At 43.3% G+C, this 22,015-nt stretch overlaps 1 protein-coding gene across 2 annotated transcripts in view; it reads right to left on the bottom strand.

Annotated features, from left to right (window-relative positions):
• Positions 1-22,015, bottom strand: part of LOC111950617 (roundabout homolog 3) — a 274,399-nt gene that overhangs the window by 74,115 nt on the left and 178,269 nt on the right. For both annotated transcript variants that reach the window (XM_023968348.1, XM_070434385.1), the window contains exon 3: positions 1,988-2,145. In XM_023968348.1, coding sequence (XP_023824116.1) covers positions 1,988-2,145 — 158 coding nt within the window. The remainder of the gene's footprint in view (positions 1-1,987; positions 2,146-22,015) is intronic.

The following is a 22,015-nucleotide window of genomic DNA, read 5'->3' on the forward strand; positions in this document are numbered from 1 at the left end:
TTCTGATATTCGTTCACTTCCGGTACCTCGTCTAATTTATTGTCCAATGATTGCACGTTGGCGAGTAATATTGACGGTAACGGTAGCTTTCCTACTCGCATTCTGCGGATCCGGACGAGGCATCCGGCTCTACTTCCTCTGCGTCGCTTCCTTATGCGAATAATTTGGATGTCTGTTCTGCGGGGTGTTTGGAGAATATCGTGTGAGTGCTGCTTGTTGTTGTTGAAGAAATCTTTGTCTAATCCGAGGTGAGTGATCGCTGTCCTGATATCCAGAAGCTCTTTTTGCCGTAAGATATGGTTGCAGAAACATTATGTACAAATATATTTACAAATATCGCAAAAAAAACACATAGCACAATTGGTTAGGAGATCGTAAAACGGCGGCACCACCTCCTCGGCGCCATGTCCTTTGGTCTGATGAGTCCAAATGTGCGATTTTTGTTTCCAACCGCCGGGTTTTTGTGAGATACAGAGTAGGTGAACGGATGATCTCCGCATATGTTGCCTATGCCGTTCTGTCACTCATCACTCATTCATATATATTTTTTAATTTTAATTTTAAATTTAAATTTATCCCCTTTTCTCCCCAATTTTCGTGGTATCCAATCGCTAGTAATTACTATCTTGTCTCATCGCTACAACTCCCGTACGGGCTCGGGAGAGACGAAGGTCGAAAGCCATGCGTCCTCCGAAGCACAACCCAACCAAGCCGCACTGCTTCTTAACACAGCGCGCCTCCAACCCGGAAGCCAGCCGCACCAATGTGTCGGAGGAAACACCGTGCACCCGCCCCCCCTCGGTTAGCGCGCGCTGCGCCCGGCCCGCCACAGGAGTCGCTGGAGCGCGATGAGACAAGGATATCCCTACCGGCCAAACCCTCCCTAACCGGACGAGCTAGGCCAATTGTGCGTCGCCCCATGGACCCCCGGTCGCGGCCGGCTGCGACAGAGCCTGGGCGCGAACCAGAGACTCTGGTGGGCAGCTAGCACTGCGAAGCAGTGCTCTAGACCACTGCGCCACCCGGGAGGCCCTCATTCATATATCTTTATGTACATATTCTTTATCCCTTTACACTTGTGTGTATAAGGTAGTAGTTGTGGAATTGTTAGGTTAGATTACTTGTTGGTTATTACTGCATTGTCGGAACTAGAAGCACAAGCATTTCGCTACACTCGCATTAACATCTGCTAACCATGTGTATGTGACAAATAAAATTTGCTTTGATGATTTGATTTGATATGTGGTTCCCACTGTGAAGCATGGAGGAGGAGGTGTGGGGGTGACACTCTTGGTGATTTATTTAGAATTCAAGGCACACTTAACCAGCATGGCTTCCACAGAATTCTACAGCGATACGCCATCCCATCTGGTTTGCACTTAGAGGGACTATCATTTGTTTTTCATCAGGACAATGACCCATCACACATCCAGGCTGTGTAAGGGCAATTTGACCAAGAAGGAGAGTATTGGAGTTCTGTATCAGATCACCTGGCCTCCACAATCACCCGACCTCAACCCAATTGAGATTGTTTGGGATGAGTTGGACTGCAGAGTGAAGGAAAAGCAGCCAACAAGTGCTCCGCATATGTGGGAACTCCTTCAAGACTGTTGGAAAAGCATTTCAGGTGAAGCTGGTTGAGAGAATGCCAAGAGTGTGCAAAGCTGTCATCAAGGCAAAGGGTGGCTACTTTGAAGAATCTAAAATCTCAAATATATTTTTATTTGTTTAACACTTTTTTGTTACTACATGATTCCATGTGTGTTATTTCATAGTTTTGGTGTCTTCACTATTATTCTGCATTGTAGAAAATAGTCAAAATAAAAAAAAATCCAATAAGTAGGTGTGTCCAAACTTTTGAGTGGTACTGTAGGAATAGATAGACGTATATGCAGGCCTGCAGGTCTTTTTTTGGATAGCCACAATAATGAAATTATTGAAGGAAGCAACAGAGGCATATTTCTATAGACAGATAGAAACGACTCACAGTGATCCTCTCGTCGTGGTCGTTGACTTTCATGTTGTTCCTCTTCCAGGAGATGGTGGGCTCCGGGTGGCCCCGCGGGGGGATGCACTCCATGACTGCTGGCTCCCCTGCCGCCACCACAACGTCACTGGGCGTCTGCCTGAAGTCATCCCTCAGGACTGGAGGTAAGAGAGAGGTTGGAGAGAGGGAGGTGAAGGGGGGTTATTATATAGCAATGATTCCTCAATATCATTTGCTTGGTAATTTTACACATGTATTTCTTGCCAAAAAAGCACTATCGCAGATGGAATTGAATAGAGAGAGGGAGATACAGAGCACTACGCCTACTGCCCAATTCCAAATCAACCCCTAACCCCCTAAGCACTTTGTTGATGTAATACGATTTGATAGGTAATAGCAAGATCATAATAGCTCTGCCTTTCCCTCTGTAAGGGAGAGACAAAGATGCCGTGGAAGTCCACATCAAAATTCTAAAGTAAGGGTAGTCTAGCACATCTTTCACTGTGCAGGGTAGCTTATAATGTAGGCTAAGTTTCATTTGTAAGTAGGAACTGTATGCCATAAAGCTTTGTGCTGTCTCCACTATCAACTCTCAAGTCTAAATAAGAGATGAATTGAAAACAGATGAAATTCAGAAAGCAAGAGCAACTCTCAGTGTGTGATTTAATGTTATAACCCAAAGCCCTTCAATACTGGGATAATGAAATGACTGTGTTTACTTGCGCATGAGTGTGCGTCTGGGTGCTGGGTGCCTCCCTATGGTCTTCATTGACACAGTGTTCGTGTGTGTGTGTGTGTGTGTGTTCGTGTGTGTGTTATCGCAGCTCCTTTCTGGCACAAAGTGGATTAATTCTTCAACACACACACACACACACACACACACACACACACACACACACACACACACACACACACACACACACGCAGACAAAAAAGATATAGACGTGCTGTACATGAGACAGAAATACAAACACTTGAAAATACTAAAGAGACATACACTCAAACACATAGTTGCGCACAGGACATGAGACAAAAGCCTACAGATATACGAACACGCACAAACACACTTACACTCTCACACATCCCCCCCTCGTTATTTCACTCTCTCTGCCACTCTGCAATTGGTGCCTGGATATGGCCTTACATTTATGAGCAGAAGGGCTTTGTGATATTGCTTTGCACTCGATTCAATCTACTGCAGTGCTTAATCTGAGCTGGATCTTGCCGGAACAGGATCCGGCACCTCTCCGTTTTGGACTGTTTTGTTCCGGAACCTATTTGGCCGGATCCTGTACCTCTTGTGGCATGAAAAATAATTAACTTTTTTCAATGTAAAAATTATTATAAAAGTGATCAAAGTTAATTCGAGTTGCCTCTTTATTAATTATCCTGCCCCCACAAAAAAACGTAATGTGAAAAAAAATGTTTTAGGCCAGAGCCTAATATTCTAAGAGCTGATTTGGTTTGGGCCAGGCTCGGGTTTATGGTTTGCTCGACATTGTAATTTACTGTATGTTCGAGATCAACGCAAGGCCGTGGCTGTGTGAGAAGTGCACCAGTATCTCTCACATAACTAGAATGAATTCGACTTGTATGATCTCTCTGTTCTGATAGACATGAGCCTGCAACTGTCATCTATCCGGTGTTGCACTTCATCATTTATTTCCTTATAGAATCATAGCCGCGTGAAGGGTTCTGAAGGAACTGCAGCACCCCTGATGAATTGAAATACATTTGCCAAAATTATAGAATTCCTGCTGTCTGTTAATGAAATCATTCAGAATAGCCTACTACATCATGTGAAGGCCTATAATTTAGCCCCAGAGGATCATTTGCTTATTTTTAAAAATAGCCTAGCTGTTGGTTGTAGCCCAATAGTAAGGAATAGCCTACAGTCGGGAACATGTGGCAAATCTGTCAGTGAAAAAATATAATGTAGACAAAACAGGCCTTTCACAAAATTTCAAATACAATCAAGGGAAAACACAGGTTGGAAAGCAAATGGCTCCTGCTGAAAAGCAGAGACTCTATACTGTAGGCTACCAAAATATTTGATCAACTTCCAAATATTGTTTTACAAAAGAAAGAGATACTTTTGGCACGAGTGCATTTGCCATCACCAGTGAGTGTGCTGCGCATCATTGGGTGAGTCAGAGAAACTAGAAAGCATTTTTAGGACTATAATTTCCTCCTCACATTGTAGCCTACAATATGTGTCTCCACAAACCTAGGCTTAGGCTATTGATGGATTCAGGACGAGGTCGTTTTCATTGAGCTCAGATTTTCAGTTTGTCAGTATCAAAGCCTGTCAAAGCCTGTCATTACGATCATTTGTGCTGTATTAAAAAAAGTAATGTAACATGACGTAGAATTGCATGTAATGCATTTATAAAAGGCCACGTTTTTTCCAGACCCTAGGTTACTAAAAATGTTCCCAATGTGTGCAACTTCTTTTAAGGGCCTCTATTCTACTGCTCTATGTCACTACACAAATGCTATGCATGCAATGCTTTATTGTAAAGGTGATTTTTTTTTCTTCCCCTCATGCATTCTGGTACCTTAGAACTCCCAAGGTCACCCCCCTCTCTCGCTCACTTTTTGTTCCGGAACCTCCCGATTTACAAATTAAGCACTGATCTACTGTAATACCAGACTGCTGTTAAACTGAATGGAGTCAGTTGGAAAATGGCAGTAGCTTGTATCATTGTGTTAAAAATAACTATGAGCATAGTGGAGTTGGTATTTGCGAGGGATTACTGTCCAACCCCAGGCTCCTATCCTCAAATATCGCCCCCATATTTGTACCCTCCCAAAATTATCTTTCACATCAGCTTCTGTCCCACAGTTAGCCAATGGGAAACTTGTGAAAATGGGTAGTGGTCAGCTTCTAAACTTACTCAACTTTCTACACAAAATCAGCCACTCATCTTTGAATTGAGATTCGGACATCAATGATGGTGGATGATTTATTGATGTGTGAGAGCGTTATGGGGGTGAATGTGTTGCATATATTATGATGACCTGATTAGTAATATCAATGCATGGACGTTCTCACTACATCCTCACTGAACATGCTCTCATGAGTATGGAAAGTGTGAAACTCAAATCTTCAAGTCAAATGTTAAGAGGAAAGATTCCCCTCAATGGTTTTCCTCCAAACAATGGAAGGCCTTACCCCATATTAATTGCAACAGCACTGATTCACTATATTATCTATTATTCAGATATTGCAATGAACAGCTTTGTCACATTCCAAAAAGCACCACTATCCCTTAACTGGTCATTAGGGGCTGAATTACAGTGCTAATGTCCTCACAATGTCACCCGAGCAGGGTGGTTCTGAGCTTAGTCTATCTGATTAATGACAACTCGCTCCTATAATGAAGGTTGAGAAAAGCCAACAAAACCCGACGACATTACCATAACCATCCTTTATGGAACTTATGAAGACATTCCCTATTTCTGTCAATGGCTAACATCCATTATGAGGACACCTTATCTCTACTGATGGGTTACGTCCCTTATGAGGACTCACTCTCCCTATCTCTGTCAATGGGGCCCTCTCATCCTGCTTATGTTTGTAATAATTTCTCCAAATGTCAAGATAGCGTGGTGTCCAGTGTGTGTGTGTGTGTGTGTGTGTGTGTGTGTGTGTGTGTGTGTGTGTGTGTGTGTGTGTGTTGTGTGTGTGTGTGTGTGTGTCTCCATACATCAGCCTGTTTTGTTTATAAGCAAGGTCATGCCAGATCGAAGTGTCTGATTGAGAGAGAATGGGGGATATTTTTTTATTTCCTTCAACAGTAGCAGTATCATGGAGATACAGTATATAATGGAAGAGATGTTTTCTGGGATGAATGAACAGTAAATGAACTGTTGAGACTGATGTTAAAACGCTCCACATCTCAGTTTCCTTGAGGATAGTAAATTGTAGTGCCTTAGTTTAAGTATATCATTGCTATTTCTAAGCCCTTGCCTAGGGCATGTGTGTGCTTACTTGCCCATACGGTATATGTTAGATCCCATACTACCACCCCTTTCCCTAGACTCCAATCATTGGAGTGGACCACACAGCCTTTGGGACCCACTCTCCCATCGGCACATCAACTGAGGGCCTGAAACACATGCGTGCGTGCGTGCGTTCGGGCGCACACACACACACACACACACACACACACACACACACACACACACACACACGCAGCCCCTGACCTTATATCAACCTCATTCAAACCTTACCCCAACCACCATTAATCAAGACCAAAACAGTGCACTACCAAAATCACTCAGGGACCTGTCCAGTCATGGCATGTGGTTTCAGGGAACCTATTTAGCTTGCTACATCCTGGGTCCGGATTGGAGTGCCACAGGTTAAGGAAATCTTGTGTTGACCTGTCACACCCGATGCAAGGGGTCCTTGATCCTAGGTCCCTGGATCCCTCTCCTCACTTGCCTCTGCTTCACTGGATGCATCACAAATGGTACCCTATTGCCTATTTAGTGCACTACTTTTGATAGGGGCCCATAGAGCTCTGGACAAAAGTAGTGCACTATATAAGGAATCCACTGCATCTTTGAGAAAAGGGGCTCCACAGAAACTTGATTAGGCACTGGCAATTACCCATAAAGCCCTTGGGGGACCAGATTAAGCAGGTGACCCTTGACCCGCCAGTGCTGATGCCCCTCGGGGGAAGCTCCTCAAAAAAGACAGGCATAATCCCTACCACCAGGCCTGCATGGCCCACTTCAAATAAGAGGGGGAGGGAGACACACACACACACACACACACACACATATGCAGAGAGACATGCACACACACATACACAGATATTTATTTATTTATTTATATATACACACATAAACACACACAGATACACACGAACACATCTCATGAGAGAGGTAGACCCTAATGAAGGCAACCCTATTCCATCTATCAGCTAACAAAAATCAATTTCTCATCTCAGAAGTCTTTTCTGTTTTTAAGTGAGCTCTTTTACAGAGTCAACAATCACGCAGCACGTCTGTTTGAGTTAGCTGTCAACGCGCGTCTCTCATCCAATGTAGCTGTTTGTCTACACCAATGACAAATACACTAGTCACACAAAATGACAAATAGCAAGTCTAAGCTTACCACTCTGTCATCTACATGCAAACATATCCCTTACATTGAATCTAACAAAGAAAATAAGCCACGCATATAAACAAAATCAACAATATCAGCTGTGTATTTACGGAATCAATCTTTTCCCCAGTGACCAGCGAATTACTCTTGCAATGTCATGCTTCTAATATGTCCCCACTACAACAACACTTTTCAATGTCAGGACCTCACTAATATATAAGTGCATCGTTTGTGCTCCTGATTTGAAGTAAACGCTTGAGGCAGGCAGGTGGCTCACTTAATTAAAAGTCCACTTTATTGTCATCATCAAATGCTCATCAAACGTTCATCACATTCATCAAAACATTCATCAGATGTTCAGGAAGAGGCTAGTGTGTGTTCTTTCCTCCTGACAAGCATCAGTAATTTACAGCAGCTCTATTCATGAATACATTTTCATATAGATGACGGAGAGTGAGAGAGAGAGACAGAGAATGACGGATCATCTCAGGCTGGTAAAAAGAGAGCGAGAAAAGGAGAGAGATGAAGAGAGGGAAGAGAAGTGAGCGGGAAAGATAGGGAGAGAGAAAGAGACGTAGGTCTCCATTTCAGGCTCTATTGTGTGTGGGTTTATGGCGGTCATCTGTCAATCTGTCCACTTGCATCTCAGGCTGATGTGAGGCAATCTGTCACACACACTTGCGCGCGCACGCACAGGAGACGGGTCATCTACGCCTCCACACACACTAATCGCTGCGTTTTATCATCCTCAAACATTGATCTGATTTAGAACCAACAAAACATAACACACACTTTTACAAGCCCCCCAGACCCCCGTGATATGATTCCAAACAGAGATTGAAATTATAATACGTTATACGACTGTGGATGTACCTAAAGTGACAGTCTTAGGGGCCAAGCCGAGTTTCATCAGCTCCTGAAGTTGAAGAGGCGCTGTTGCGTCTGTGGATGGACCATTTCCGGTTATCAATGAGGTGCCCGCTGAGGAACTTAAAGCTTTTCACCCTCTCCACTGCGACCGTCGATGTGGATGGGGGCGTGCTCTCTCTGGAAGTCCACGATCAGCTCCTTAATTTTGTTGATGTTGATGGAGAGGTTATTTTCCTGGTACCACTGCCAGGGCCCTCACCTCTCTGTAGGATGTCTCGTCATTGTTGGTAATCAGGCCTACCACTGTTGTGTCATCAGCAACCTTGATAACTGAGTTGTAGACGTGTCATTGGCCTCCGCCCAGTACCCTACTCTGAACTTAGTCACTGTTACTAGCCAGCTACCACCCGGTACTCTACCCAGCACCTTAGTGACTGCTGCCCTATGTACAGTGCCTTCAGAAAGTATTCACACCTCTTGATGTTTTCCACATTCTGTTGTGTAATATTTTGACATTGAGCAAAAACATTATTTAAGGAAAATAAAGCACAAATATATCTTGATTAGATAAGTATTCAACCCCCTGAGTCAATACATGTTACAATCACCTTTGGCAGCGATTACAGCTGTAATATTTGGGGGGGTAAGTCTCTAAGAGCTTTGCACACATGGACCTTGAAATTTGCCCATTAAGCTCTGTCAAGTTGTTTATTGATCAGTGCTAGACAGACATTTTCAAGTCTTGCCAGAGACTTTGAAGACGATTTACGTCAAAACTTTAACTATGACACTCAAGAACATTCAACGTCATCTTGGTAAGCAACTCCAGTGTATATTTGGCCTTGTGTTTTAGGCAATTGTCCTGCTCACAGGTGAATTTGTTTCTCAGTGTCTGTTGGAAAGCAGACTGAACCAAGTTTTCCTCTAGGATTTTGCCTGTGCTTAGCTTTATTCCGTAGATTTTTATTCAAATAAACTCTGTAGTCCTTGACGATGACAAGCATACCCATAACATGATGCAGCCACCACCATGCTTGAAAATATGAAGAGTGATACTCAGTGATATGTTGTGTTGGATTTGCCCCAAGCACAACACTTTGTATTCAGGACAGAAAGTTCATTTCTTTGCCACATTTTTTGCAGTATTACTTTAGTGCCTCATTGCAAACAGGATGCATGTTTTGAAATATTTAATTCTATACAGCGTCCTTCTTTTCACTCTGTAATTTAGGTTGGTATTGTGGAGTATCTACAATGTTGTTGATCCAGTCAGTTGTTGCCTATCACAGCCATTAAAAAAATCACCATTGGCTTCATGGTTTAATCCCTGAACTGTTTTCTTCCTCTCCGGCAACTGAGATAGAAAGGGCACCTGTATCTTTGTAGTGACTGGGTTTATTGATACACCAACCAAAGTGTAATTAATAATTGCAGCATGCTCAAAGGAATGTCGTTTTGTTTTTTGTTTTTTCATCTACCAATAGGCGCCCTCCTTTGCGAACCATTGGAAAACCTCCCTGGTCTTTGTGGTTGAATCTGTGCTTGAAATTTGCTGCTCGACTGAGGGACCTTACAGAAAATTGTATGTGTGGGGTACAGAGATTGGGTAGTCATTTAAAAAATCATGTTAAACATTATTATTGGATAGTGGGTTCTATTCCCGGGACCACCCATACGTAAAAATGTATGCACGCATGATTGTAAGTCACTTTGGAAAAAGTGTCTACTACATTGTATATACTGTATTATATTACTCTAAAACATTTATATGGATGGCCCAACCGCTTTCCCTCTTAGGTACATAGCCAATATTGGATCTGAATGCTGTGCTGCAGGATGTCACACACTCTAAAGTGCAGTCATGCACTGTAAAAAAACGTTGGTAAGGCCTTTTAAAATGCGTTTATATTGTTTGCCTAATTCACTTCCGTTTTCTCGGTTTTGTTTATCCAGGTTTTGGATTTCCCACATTTTTTTCACACTTTTTTAATAGAAAAACAGGGTTTTATTTTCTGTGTTCAAAACAATTCTTAAACCACATCTGGGGACGAAATTTGAGGTCTTGAGAAAATCGAATACATTTTTATTTTTGAGTGTAGTTGCCCTTTAATTCAGTGTGCATGCCCTGTACTGTTGTTTGGCTACCGGTGTTTTTGTAGTGCAGTAAGCGCACATGTTATGAGTTCGCAAATCAAACGTCCGCTAGTAGTGCCACAGAACAGTGAAAAATGAGTAAATTAACCTTTTCTTTATTGTAATTTAGTAGTAGTTAAGTGTTGAGTTAGATTACATAGCTACCTCAATCATTATTTCAAATCGTTAATTCACAGCAATTGCTAGCTAACTAGCTAATGAAATTTAGCTAGCTAGCTGTTGTATAGCACACTGTATTACTTATACAACTAATATAAGGACAGGACATGAGATGGGAGTAGAAATTAACGTGGGCATTGTTTAATGCGTTTCACAGGAGGAACATTCCAAGCATTTCAACGTAGGTAAGCAAGGGGGGGTTACAGGTGCCCTAAAGGGACAAAACTAGAATATCAATACACAACATATTCCTCCCCCTTTACATTTGATGACTCATAAGGAAAAAGTAAATATTCACTGTTTTCTTTTTAACATAAGTTCTCTTAATGTAAATAAATGAACTTTTCAGAATAACCTTCTTTTTTTTTTTTCTTCTTTTTTTAAAAAACATTTTATCCCATTTTCTCCCCCCTTTTTGTGGTATCCAATCGCTAGTAACTACTATCTTGTCTCATCGCTACAACTCCCGTACGGGCTCGGGAGAGACGAAGGTCGAAAGCCATGCGTCCTCCGAAGCACAACCCAACCAAGCCGCACTGCTTCTTAACACAGCGCGCCTCCAACCCGGAAGCCAGCCGCACCAATGTGTCGGAGGAAACACCGTGTACCTGGCCCCCTTGGTTAGCGCGCACTGCGCCCGGCCCGCCACAGGAGTCGCTGGAGCGCGATGAGACAAGGATATCCCTACCGGCCAAACCCTCCCTAACCCGGACGACGCTAGCCCAATTGTGCGTCGCCCCACGGACCTCCCGGTCGCGGCCGGCTGCGACAGAGCCTGGGCGCGAACCCAGAGACTCTGGTGGCGCAGTTAGCACTGCGATGCAGTGCCCTAGACCACTGCGCCACCCGGGAGGCCTAGAATAACCTTTTCTAAATGAGGGAAAGAGGGTAGACTGCCTCAGTTCCCAGACTTAACCCTGGGGTGTATTCTGCCCCAATGTCGGAGGTTAGTCTGAACTAAATAGTCAACCTGTCAGGGGGTCGTCTTTCTCCTACAAGGTAATGACGACGTACAGGTGAGTCTACAGTCACATTATCTCTGAGTCTGAGTGGTGATGGTGTATGCCCAGACTGGGGTGCAACAGTACCCTGCGTAGGCACTCTGGCTGGTTCAGGTGAGTCTGGAGCACTTTTCACATTTGTAGGTTGCTGCAGTGGATGTTCAGGTGATGGCTCGTAGTCATGGTAGGTCTCCAGTAGCTGATCTTAGTTTGTCACTTGACATGAGTCATCTCTGAGGTTGGTTCCTGGCAACAGTTGATCCACGTGTCTCCTCCAGATGATGTTTTCCGGTGTGTGAACTGTGTAGGACACAGGCCCTGTTTGTGCAACCACTGTGGCTGGTATCCACTTTGGACCTTTGCAGTAGTTCCGAGCAAGAACTCTCTCCAGCCATGAAGCTTCTGTATTTTGCTTTTCTCCGTCTCTCCACCTGTGCTCGCTGTTGTGTCTGTACAACCTGTTTTGTCTTTGGAGGTCTCAGGAGGTCGAGTCGAGTGCGAAGCTGTCTTTTCATCATGGCTGACGCGGGTGCCACTTTGGTTGTAACGTGGGGAGTGTTTCTGTAGGTTAACAGGAAGGTGTTTAGACGCCTATTGAGGGAGCCGTTCCCTTGTGATGATTTTAAAGCTTGCTTCATCGTTTGGACAAACCTTTCAGCGAGGCCGTTCGTTGCAGGGTGAACGGCGCTGACTTGATGTGTTGAATTCCATTTGCTTCCATGAATGACCGGAACTCTTCAGACACCAGTTGGGGGCCATTATCACTAACGAGTTGCGTTGGCAAGCCGAAGCAACTGAAGATTGACCGTAGCTCTTCGATGGTTCTCTCCGCTGAGGTGCTCTTCATCACTGTGACCTCAGGCCATTTACTGTGTGCGTCAACTACAACTAAGAACATACAATCCTCTAGTGGGCCTGCATAGTCTATGTGGACTCGCTGCCAAGGCTCCTCTGGGAAGTCCCATGGGTGTAGTGGCGCTAGCTGAGGCATGTTCCTCATCTTTTGACATGCGGAACATGACTTGACCTTGTCTTCGATAGCTGCGTCCAGACCTGGCCACCAAAAGTAGCTGCGTGCAATCTCCTTCATTCGCACCATGCCACCGTGCCCTGAATGGAGTTCTTCAAGCACCTGCCTTCTCAGTGGCGGCGGTATGATGACTCGAAAACCCATGGGTGTAGTGGGTGCGTCAAGCATCCAGACTGAACTGTGAGCTCGTTTCTCCTCACTAGGTAAGGTTGTAGGCTGTCCGACATCTCTACTTCTTTTCCACGAGTGACAATGTCCATGACCTCAGACATCACTGGATCAGTGTGGGTGAACTTTTTCACTTGGACAGATGTAACTGGGGCGTTCGTCACTTCCTTGAAGTAGAAGATTTCAGCCTGGGAGTGCTCAGTGTGTGCGACAGGTAAGGGAAGCCTTGAGAGGCCGTCTGCATTGCAGTGCTGCTCAGACCTTCTGTACTTGATATTGTACTGGTGAGAAGATAGCAATAACGCCCATCGCTGCATGCGGCTGACTGCAAGCGACGGAATGCCGGTGTGGGGACCAAAGATGGAGGTGAGGGGTCTATGGTCCGTCAGCAGTGTGAATCGTCGGCCAAACAGAAACTGATGAAATTTCTTAACTCCAAACACAATGGCGAGTGCTTCACGCTCTATCTGTGCATAATTGCTCTCGGCTTTACTTAAGGTCCGTGATGCGAAAGCAATTGGCCTTTCTTCACCTGATGGCATGATGTGTGAGACAACTGCACCAACGCCATAAGGCGATGCATCACATGCCAACTGTAATGGCAAGTTGGGGTTGAAGTGGGTTAGGGCCTCTGACTGAGCTAAGGCTGTTTTCACTTTCTTGAAGGCCTCCTCACATCTGTCTGTCCACTTCCACTGTTTGGTTTTGTTCAAAAGTTCATGCAGTGGCTTTAACATGTTAGCTAGGTTTGGCACAAACTTTGCGTAGTATGTCTGTAGTCCTAAGAATGATCTCAGCTGACTCACGTTCTGTGGGGATGGAGCTTCCGCAACGGCCTTCACCTTCGATGGCGCCTTGTGGAGCCCCGAACTGTCGATGACGTGGCCCGGGTACTCAACAGAGGGCCGGAAAAACTCACATTTGTCCTTCCGGACCCTCAGACCGTACTCCTCCAATCTCTGTAGTGTAGCGTTCAGGTTTCTTAGGTGCTCCTGCTCGTCTTTGCCGGTGATGAGTAGATCATCGAGGTAACATTGGACCCCAGTGAGCCCGCTCAGTATCTGGTCCATAGCTCTCTGAAACAAGGCCGGAGCTGAGGTGATTCCAAAAGGAAGCCTCCGGTACCTGTACAGTCCTTTGTGAGTCACTATGGTCAACAGTACTTGTGACTCTTGGTCCACATGCATCTGTAGATAGTCCTCACATAAGTCTATCTTACTGAATTTTTGTCCTCCAGCTAAACCAGAAAAGAAGTTGTCAATGAGGGGTAGTGGATATTTTTCAGCAGTCAAGACAGGGTTAATGGTGACTTTGAAATCACCACAGAGTCTGAGTGATCCATCTTTTTTTATGACTGGAACAATGGGTGTAGCCCATTCACTAACATTCACTGGATCCAATACTCCACTCTCGACTAGTCTGTTTAGCTCAATTTCAACTTTTGGTTTTATGGCGTATGGGACAGGTCTAGCTTTGAAGCATTTTGGCTTGCTGTCTGGTTTCACGGTTATGTCCTTCATACTGCCAAGTTCTCCTTTTGAACACATCCGCGTGTTTCCTCAATATCCCTTGTAGGTTTGTGTCCTCTTTTGCAACCTCTTTTGCAACCATGTGAATTTCCTGCCAGTTTAGTTTGATCTTTTCCAGTCATGTGCGTCCAAGCAATGCTGGATGGTTGCCTTTCACAATGTAGAGTGGTAGCTTTACCTTCTGTTTGTTGAGCTCCACCGTAACAATCACACTTCCTCTCACTGGAACAAACTCACCGGTGTATGATTTCAGCGTCATCTTTGTGGGCTGTAGTGTGAGGTGATGTAGTTTCTCCTTGTATACAGCCTCAGACAGCAAAGATATGGCTGCTCCAGTGTCCACTTGCATCCGTACTGCGTTTCCATCCAGTAGCAGTGTCACCCAGTAGCCGTATCCATTGTCTGAAATGGACATAACATGCAAAGATTCTTCCCCTTCAGACAGGGTATCACTTTGTTCATCCTCTGTGTGCTCCATTTTATGCACTTTCTTTTTGTACTTCCTGAAGTCCCTTTTCCTTTGTTCATTACTTTTGTTTGATTGTGTCTTTTTGTTCTTACATGCACGTTCGATGTGACCCTTTTTTCCACAACTTCTGCAGTCTAAGTCTTTGCACCAACACTCCTCTGCTTGGTGACCTGGTTTCCCACAGCGATAGCATGGCTTGCCACCCCCTGCCTTGTTTTTTTAACCACGTAGACACCTTATGCACTTTGGTCAATGCACTTAGCTGTTGTGCGTCTTTATTTGCTATTTCCATTGGCGTACTCACTTCTATTGCTCTCTGCAATGTTAAGTTACTCTCAGTCAAAAGGCGTTTCTGATTTGCCTCGCTGCGCATGCCACACACTAACCTATCACATATAGTGTCACTCATTGATCTCCCAAATTCACAGTGTTCAGATAACTGTTTCAATACAGCCACAAACTGTGAGATTGATTCCCCCTCATCTTGATTTCTCTTATGAAACCGGAATCTCTCTGCGATTATCAGTGGTTTGGGAGAATAATGTCCTTTTAAGGTAGCCACAATTTCATCATATGAYTTATCACCTGGTTTTTCAGGCGTTACTAGGCTGYGCAGTAGATTGAATGTTTTTCCCCCCATAACAGTCAAAAATGTTGGCACAACGACTTCTGCTTTAATTCCATTTGCCAACACAAAGTACTCAAAACGTTCTGTGTAAGAACTCCATTGTTCCAGTTCCACAGATTCATCAAATGTTCCTATATTTCCAATCAATGCAGACATTTTAGGTTTATTTTTCTTTCTCACACTTTTCAGACGGTCCCTTACTCCCAGACCCTTTTCTTTCTTTCTTTTAACTCASGCTGACTTCACTTTCTCCCGCAGCGAAACTCTTCCTATCCCTCTAAGCTCTCGTTGCCGTGACATCAAAAGCTAGCTAGCATCACTCGACTGGCTAGCTCCACGTTTTGTTTGCGTCTTTCTACGGCGAAAAAAAAAAAAAAGACTTTAACTCAGACTTTCTGCCAAAGATGATGAGCACAAACGTGAGAACGTTTCTTCCTCGTCGCCAGTTTTGTTGTATAGCACCCTGTATTACTTATACAACTAATATAAGGACAGGACATGAGACGGGAGTAGAAATGAACGTGGGCATTGTTTAATGCGTTTCACAGGAAGAACATTCCAAGCATTTCAACGTAGGTAAGCAAGGGGGGGTTACAGATGCCCTAAAGGGACAAAACTAGAATATCAATACACAACACTAGCGGGCTCAGCAAAAAGACTATCCCCTAGATACAGTCACGTGTTATGTCATGAGATTTGTAAATGAAATAATAATACAAATCGAGTTTCCCATCTCCCCTTTCATAGTATGCCCATTTCCTAACAGACCTGCTAACTTTCATTGTTGTCACCTTAAGGTTGGAACCAACATGCAGTACTTCCAGTAGGCAGAGGCCAGAACCATTCGTCTGCTAGCTCAGGAGTAAGCTACACTGTTCACAACCCTGTGTAATGTTCAATGTAATTGCATTTCTGGACTTTCTGAAACTTTAATGTATGTGTATTGTTTAAAAAAATTACAATAAAAGGAAATGTATGGTTTAAAAATTTCTTTAATGTTTATTTGTTTAAGCTGTTAGTGAAAATTCTCAAAGTGTTAATACATTTGTATTGACATCATTAAGCCTTTATGTATATGTTATGAATGACCAAAGGTGCCTGACTTTATAGTAAGTACAGCGTCATATGATACAAGGTATTTATCTGTGTTATAAATGACCAAAGCGGTCTGTAGTACAGTGTCATGTGATATAGAGTCTTTATGGATGTGTTTGAATGACCGAAGGTGTTTGACTTCCAAAAAAGTATTACAGGACACTACAAGAGGTTATTAACATTCTGATGATTTATGAAGGTTCTCTCATGAGCCACAGGTTGCTGTAGGGTGTTGATAGGTATTTAAATATGTTGATGGACCTGCAAAGCGTGTGCGTGTGTGTGTGTGTGTGTGGTGTGTGTTGTGTGTGTGTGTGTGTGGTGTGTGTGTGTGTGTGTGTGTGTGTGTGTGTGTGTGTGGTGTGTGTGTGTGTCAGAACCACAATGATTTGGAGTGGTCCCACCTGAGACTACTGCACCAGGTATTCCTCTTCTGTTCCCATGCTGGAGACCAGGGCTTGATTACAACCTGTTACAATGCTGCCAACATGTTGTGTCTGATCTTTCAGCGGGGGAGCGGGTGAACTTGTCAAAGACCTGACTGGGCCCAGCACTGCATAGTATGGTTCGTTATATTGTTGTGTCAAAGACCTGACTGGGCCCAGCACTGCATAGTATGGTTCGTTATATTGTTGTGTCAAAGACCTGACTGGGCCCAGCACTGCATGGTATGGTTCGTTATATTGTTGTGTCAAAGACCTGACCGGGCCCAGCACTACATAGTATGGTTCGTTATATTGTTGTGTCAAAGACCTGACTGGGCCCAACACTGCATGGTATGGTTCGTTATATTGTTGTGTCAAAGACCTGACTGGGCCCAGCCAGGGGTGTTTCTAGGATTTGAAGACATTGGGTGCTTAGCCCAAAGCCAGTTGGGGGGTCCCACAACTAAATGCATGAATTTGGTGCACTTTGAGATTAACATTGAGACAATGCCAGTAGTCAATTACAATTGCTACTGTGTTTCTTTTAATCTGGAACACATACAGCTACAGTGCATTGCCAAACACCACTCAACAACTTCAAACATACAGTAGACTCTGACCTGTCCAATGAGCCCAACTGATTAAAGCATCCCACAGTACCCAAACACTCACTCACTCACACACGCACACACACACGCACACAGTACAGTAATTAGAATCCATAGGTCAGCTTTAAGTGATACAGTCTACTATGTGCTCACCCCTCCTCAGCCTCTCTACAGTACATCACTTTCTCTGCTTTCTTCAGTTCTTCTTTCTTAGTATTCTATGCTGCTGTCGCTTGTCTACCCTCCTCTCTCGTCCTGTCCTAGTTGTAAAGTGTAAATGTAAACAATTGTTTTCATAGTAATTTCACTGTCTTTTTCACCACATCTGCTAATTCTTTGTAAACCATGTTTTACTTTTTCACTGTCTGTATTTCAGCTCTTCTAATTTGGCAAGTAAATAAAACTAATTAGAATCGACAGTGCATCTTGAAGGGTATATGAATTTCTACAATTTATAGTTGGTTTGAGGATTTTAAGTCATTGAAATGTATAGCTATTGTAATATTAACATATTGTCCTGTGTACATTGTGTAATTTATCGATGATCCCAAACCATCCCTATAGGGATATCCAAAGTCAAACCAAATTTACCACATTAATTACAATCAGGTCACGTGCAGCTGCACTCCGAATTGATGTTTATTTGTGTGCTGCCAGATGTGGCCAGGATTTAAACAAACCCAACCTTTATTTACATTGTGATGCAGTCACAACCACAAGTCTAACAAAACTCAGTTTAGGACGAGACTGACTTTATGACCAAAATTATCCTTTTTGACAGTAGAATAAATGTGTCTGACTCAAATCGATGCCACATAGGTTGTTTCTACAGAAGTTGTTTTTAGGGTCAGTTGCTCTTTAAAGTTATTGTAAACTGACACGACCAGGGCAACTCAACTGTAAAGAAAAATGCAGGTGTCTGCATAACAGCACAACACAACTCCAAATGTAACACATGCAAACGTAAAACTTACTACTCAGCCTGAACTGTCCCTACTTGCTCCAGCAAATAGGTAGCTTTTCGTGTGGAGCCAACTGGTAAGATGCTTCAGGAGGGCGGTCATGTGTGCTAGCAAGGCAGAGGTACTGAGTTTGCGCCAGGTATTGGCGAAATTGGGAGGAAAAGTTCATCACAAAGCAAGCAGCGTGATGTCCTTTACACAAACATGACAGATAAGAAGCTACACTATATATAGAAAAGTTACACTATATATAGTAAAGTATGTGGACACCCCTTCAAATGAGCGGATCCGGCTATTTCAGCCACACCTGTTGATGACAGGTGTATAAAATTGAGCAGACAGCCATGCAATCTCCATAGACAAACATTGGCAGTAGAATGGCCTTACTGAAGAGCTCAGTGACTTGCAAAGGGGCACCGTCACAGGATGCCACCTTTCCAACAAGTCATTCGTCAAAATTCTGCCCTGCTAGAGCTGCCCTGGTTAACTGTAGGTGCTGTTATTGTGAAGTGGAAACATTTAGGAGCACCAATGGCTCCACCGCAAAGTGGTAGGACAGAAACTAACAGAACGGTACAGCAGAGTGCTGAAGAGCGTAGCGTGTAAAAATCATCTGTCCTCGGTTAACTTCTTATGGCTGCAGGAGTAGTATTGAGTAGCTTGGATGAAAAGTGCACAGAGGTGCCCAGAGTAAACGGCCTGCTCCTCAGTCATAGTTGCTAATATATGCATATTATTATTAGTATTGGATAGAAAACACTCTGAAGTTTCTAAAACTGTTTGAATTATGTCTGTGAGTATAACAGAACTCATATGGCAGGCAAAAACCTGATAAAAAATCCAAACAGGAAGTGGAAACACTGAGGCTGGTAGATTTTCAACCAAGCTCCCATTGAAATCACAGCGAGATATGGATGAGGCTTCCACTAGATGTCAACAGTCTGTAGAACTTTGTCTGATGACTCTACTGTGAAGGGGGGCCTGATGAGAGGAGAATTAGTCAGGTCTGCCATGAGGTGACCATTCTTTGACCATGCGCATTCACATGAGAGGGAGCTCCATTCCATCGCTCATCTGAAGTCAATGTAATTCTCCGGTTGGAACGTTATTCAAGATTCATGTTAAAAACATTCTAAAGATTGATTCAATACATCGTTTGACACGTTTCTACGGACTGTTACGGAACTTTTTGACATTTCGTCAGGTTTTAGTGAACGCGCTTCCCTGACGTTGGATTTGTATACCAAGCACGCAACAAAAATAGCTATTTGGACATAAATGATGGACATTACCGAAAAAAACGAACATTTATTGTGGAAGTGGGAGTCCTGGGAGTGCATTCCGACGAAGATCAGCAAAGGTAAGTGAAGATTTATCATGCTTTTTATGAGTTTTGTTGACTGCACAATTTGGGCGGGTAACTGTATGGCTTGCTTTTGTGGCTGAACGCTGTTTTCAGATTATTGAATAATGTGTTTTGCCGTAAAGATTTTTGAAATATGACACAGCGGTTGCATTAAGAACAAGTGTATCTTTAATTATATGTAAAACATGTATCTTTCATCAAAGTTCATGATAAGTATTTCTGTTATTTGACGTGGCTCTCTGCAATTTCTCCGGATATTTTGGAGAGTTTTCTGAACATGGCGCCAATGTAAACTGAGATTTGTGGATATAAATATGCACATTATCGAACAAAACATACATGTATTGTGTAACATGATGTCCTATGAGTGTCATCTGATGAAGATCATCAAAGGTTAGTGATTAATTTTATCTCTATTTCTGCTTTTTGTGACTCCTATCTTTGGCTGGGAAAATGGCTGTGTTTTTCTATGGCTATGTACTGACCTAACATAATCGTTTGGTGTGCTTACGCCATAAATCCTTTTTTAAATCAGACATGTTGGCTGGATTCACAACATGTGTAGCTTTAATTTGGTGTCTTTCATGTGTGATTTCATGAAAGATTGATTTTTATAGTAATTTATTTGAATTTGGTGCTGCATTTTTACTGTCTTTTGGCCAAGTGGGACGTTAGGGTCCCACTTATCCTGGAGAAGTTAATCAGGGCAATTTTTCCATAAATAGACAGGTATTTACCTCTCCATGGTTGCAGGATCTTGTCTATTTTTACAAGTTTACTATTGAAATTCATTGTGGAGAGCTTATTTATAGCTTTTGTGATATGAATACCGAGTATGTCTATTTCACCATCAGTCCATTTTATAGGTAAGCTGCAGGGTAATGTAAAAGTTGTATTTTTTAAGGATCCAATACGTAATATTGTACACTTATCATAATTAGGTTTTAGTCCAGAGAATACAGAAAAGTTATCTAGATCTTTAATGAGACATTGCAGGGATCTAGCTTGCGGACTTAACATAAAACTTGAGTCATCGGCATACATGGACACCTTTGTTTTTAAGTTGGTCAAGTCGAAGTCAAGTCGCAAGTGTTTTTTCTTTTTGCCAAGTCAAGTTTCAAGTTGCAAAATTTGCATCCAAGACACGTGATTTGAGTCCACATCTCTGTATAGCATGACATACGGTCATAGATGCTTTGTAACACATGTACAGTGAGGGAAAAAAGTATTTGATCCCCTGCTGATTTTGTACGTTTGCCCACTGACAAAGAAATTATCAGTCTATCATTTTAATGGTAGGTTTATTTGAACAGTGAGAGACAGAATAACAACAAAAATATCCAGAAAAATGCATGTCAAAAATGTTATAAATTGATTTGCATTTTAATGAGGGAAATAAGTATTTGACCCCTTCTCAATCAAAAAGATTTCTGGCTCCCAGGTGTCTTTCATACAGGTAACGAATGGAGATTAGGAGCACACTCTTAAAGGGAGTGCTCCTAATCTCAGTTTCTTACCTGTATAAAAGATACCTGTCTACAGAAGCAATCAATCAATCAGATTCCAAACTCTCCACCATGGCCAAGACCAAAGAGCTCTCCAAGGATGTCAGGGACAAGATTGTAGACCTACACAAGGCTGGAATGGGCTACAAGACCATCGCCAAGCAGCTTGGTGAGAAGGTGACAACAGTTTCTGTGATTATTCGCAAATGGAAGAAACACAAAAGAACTGTCAATCTCCCTCAGCCTGGGGCTCCATGCAAGATCTCACCTCGTGGAGTTGCAATGATCATGAGAACGGTGAGGAATTAGCCCAGAACTACACAGGAGGATCTTGTCAATGATCTCAAGGCAGCTGGGACCATAGTCATCAAGAAAACAATTGGTAACACACTATGCCGTGAAGGACTGAAATCCTGCAGCGCCCGCAAGGTCCCCCTGCTCAAGAAAGCACATATACATGCCCGTCTGAAGTTTGCCAATGAACATCTGAATGATTCAGAGGACAACTGGGTGAACGTGTTGTGGTCAGATGAGACCAAAATGGAGTTCTTTGGCATCAACCCAACTTGCCGTGTTTGGAGGAGGAGGAATGCTGCCTATGACCCCAAGAAACCATCCCCACCGTCAAACATGGAGGTGGAAACATTATGCTTTGGGGGTGTTTTTCTGCTAAAGGGACAGGACAACTTCACCGCATCAAAGGGACGATGGACGGGGCCATGTACCGTCAAATCTTGGGTGAAAACCTCCTTCCCTCAGCCAGGGTATTGAAAATGGGTCGTGGATGGGTATTCCAGCATGACAATGACCCAAAACACACGGCCAAGGCAACAAAGGAGTGGCTCAAGAAGAAGCACATTAAGGTCCTGGAGTGGCCTAGCCAGTCTCCAGACCTTAATCCCATAGAAAATCTGTGGAGGGAGCTGAAGGTTCGAGTTGC

The sequence above is a fragment of the Salvelinus sp. IW2-2015 genome, linkage group LG23, assembly GCF_002910315.2.
Source record: "Salvelinus sp. IW2-2015 linkage group LG23, ASM291031v2, whole genome shotgun sequence".
In the NCBI taxonomy this organism is placed as follows: domain Eukaryota; kingdom Metazoa; phylum Chordata; class Actinopteri; order Salmoniformes; family Salmonidae; genus Salvelinus; species Salvelinus sp. IW2-2015.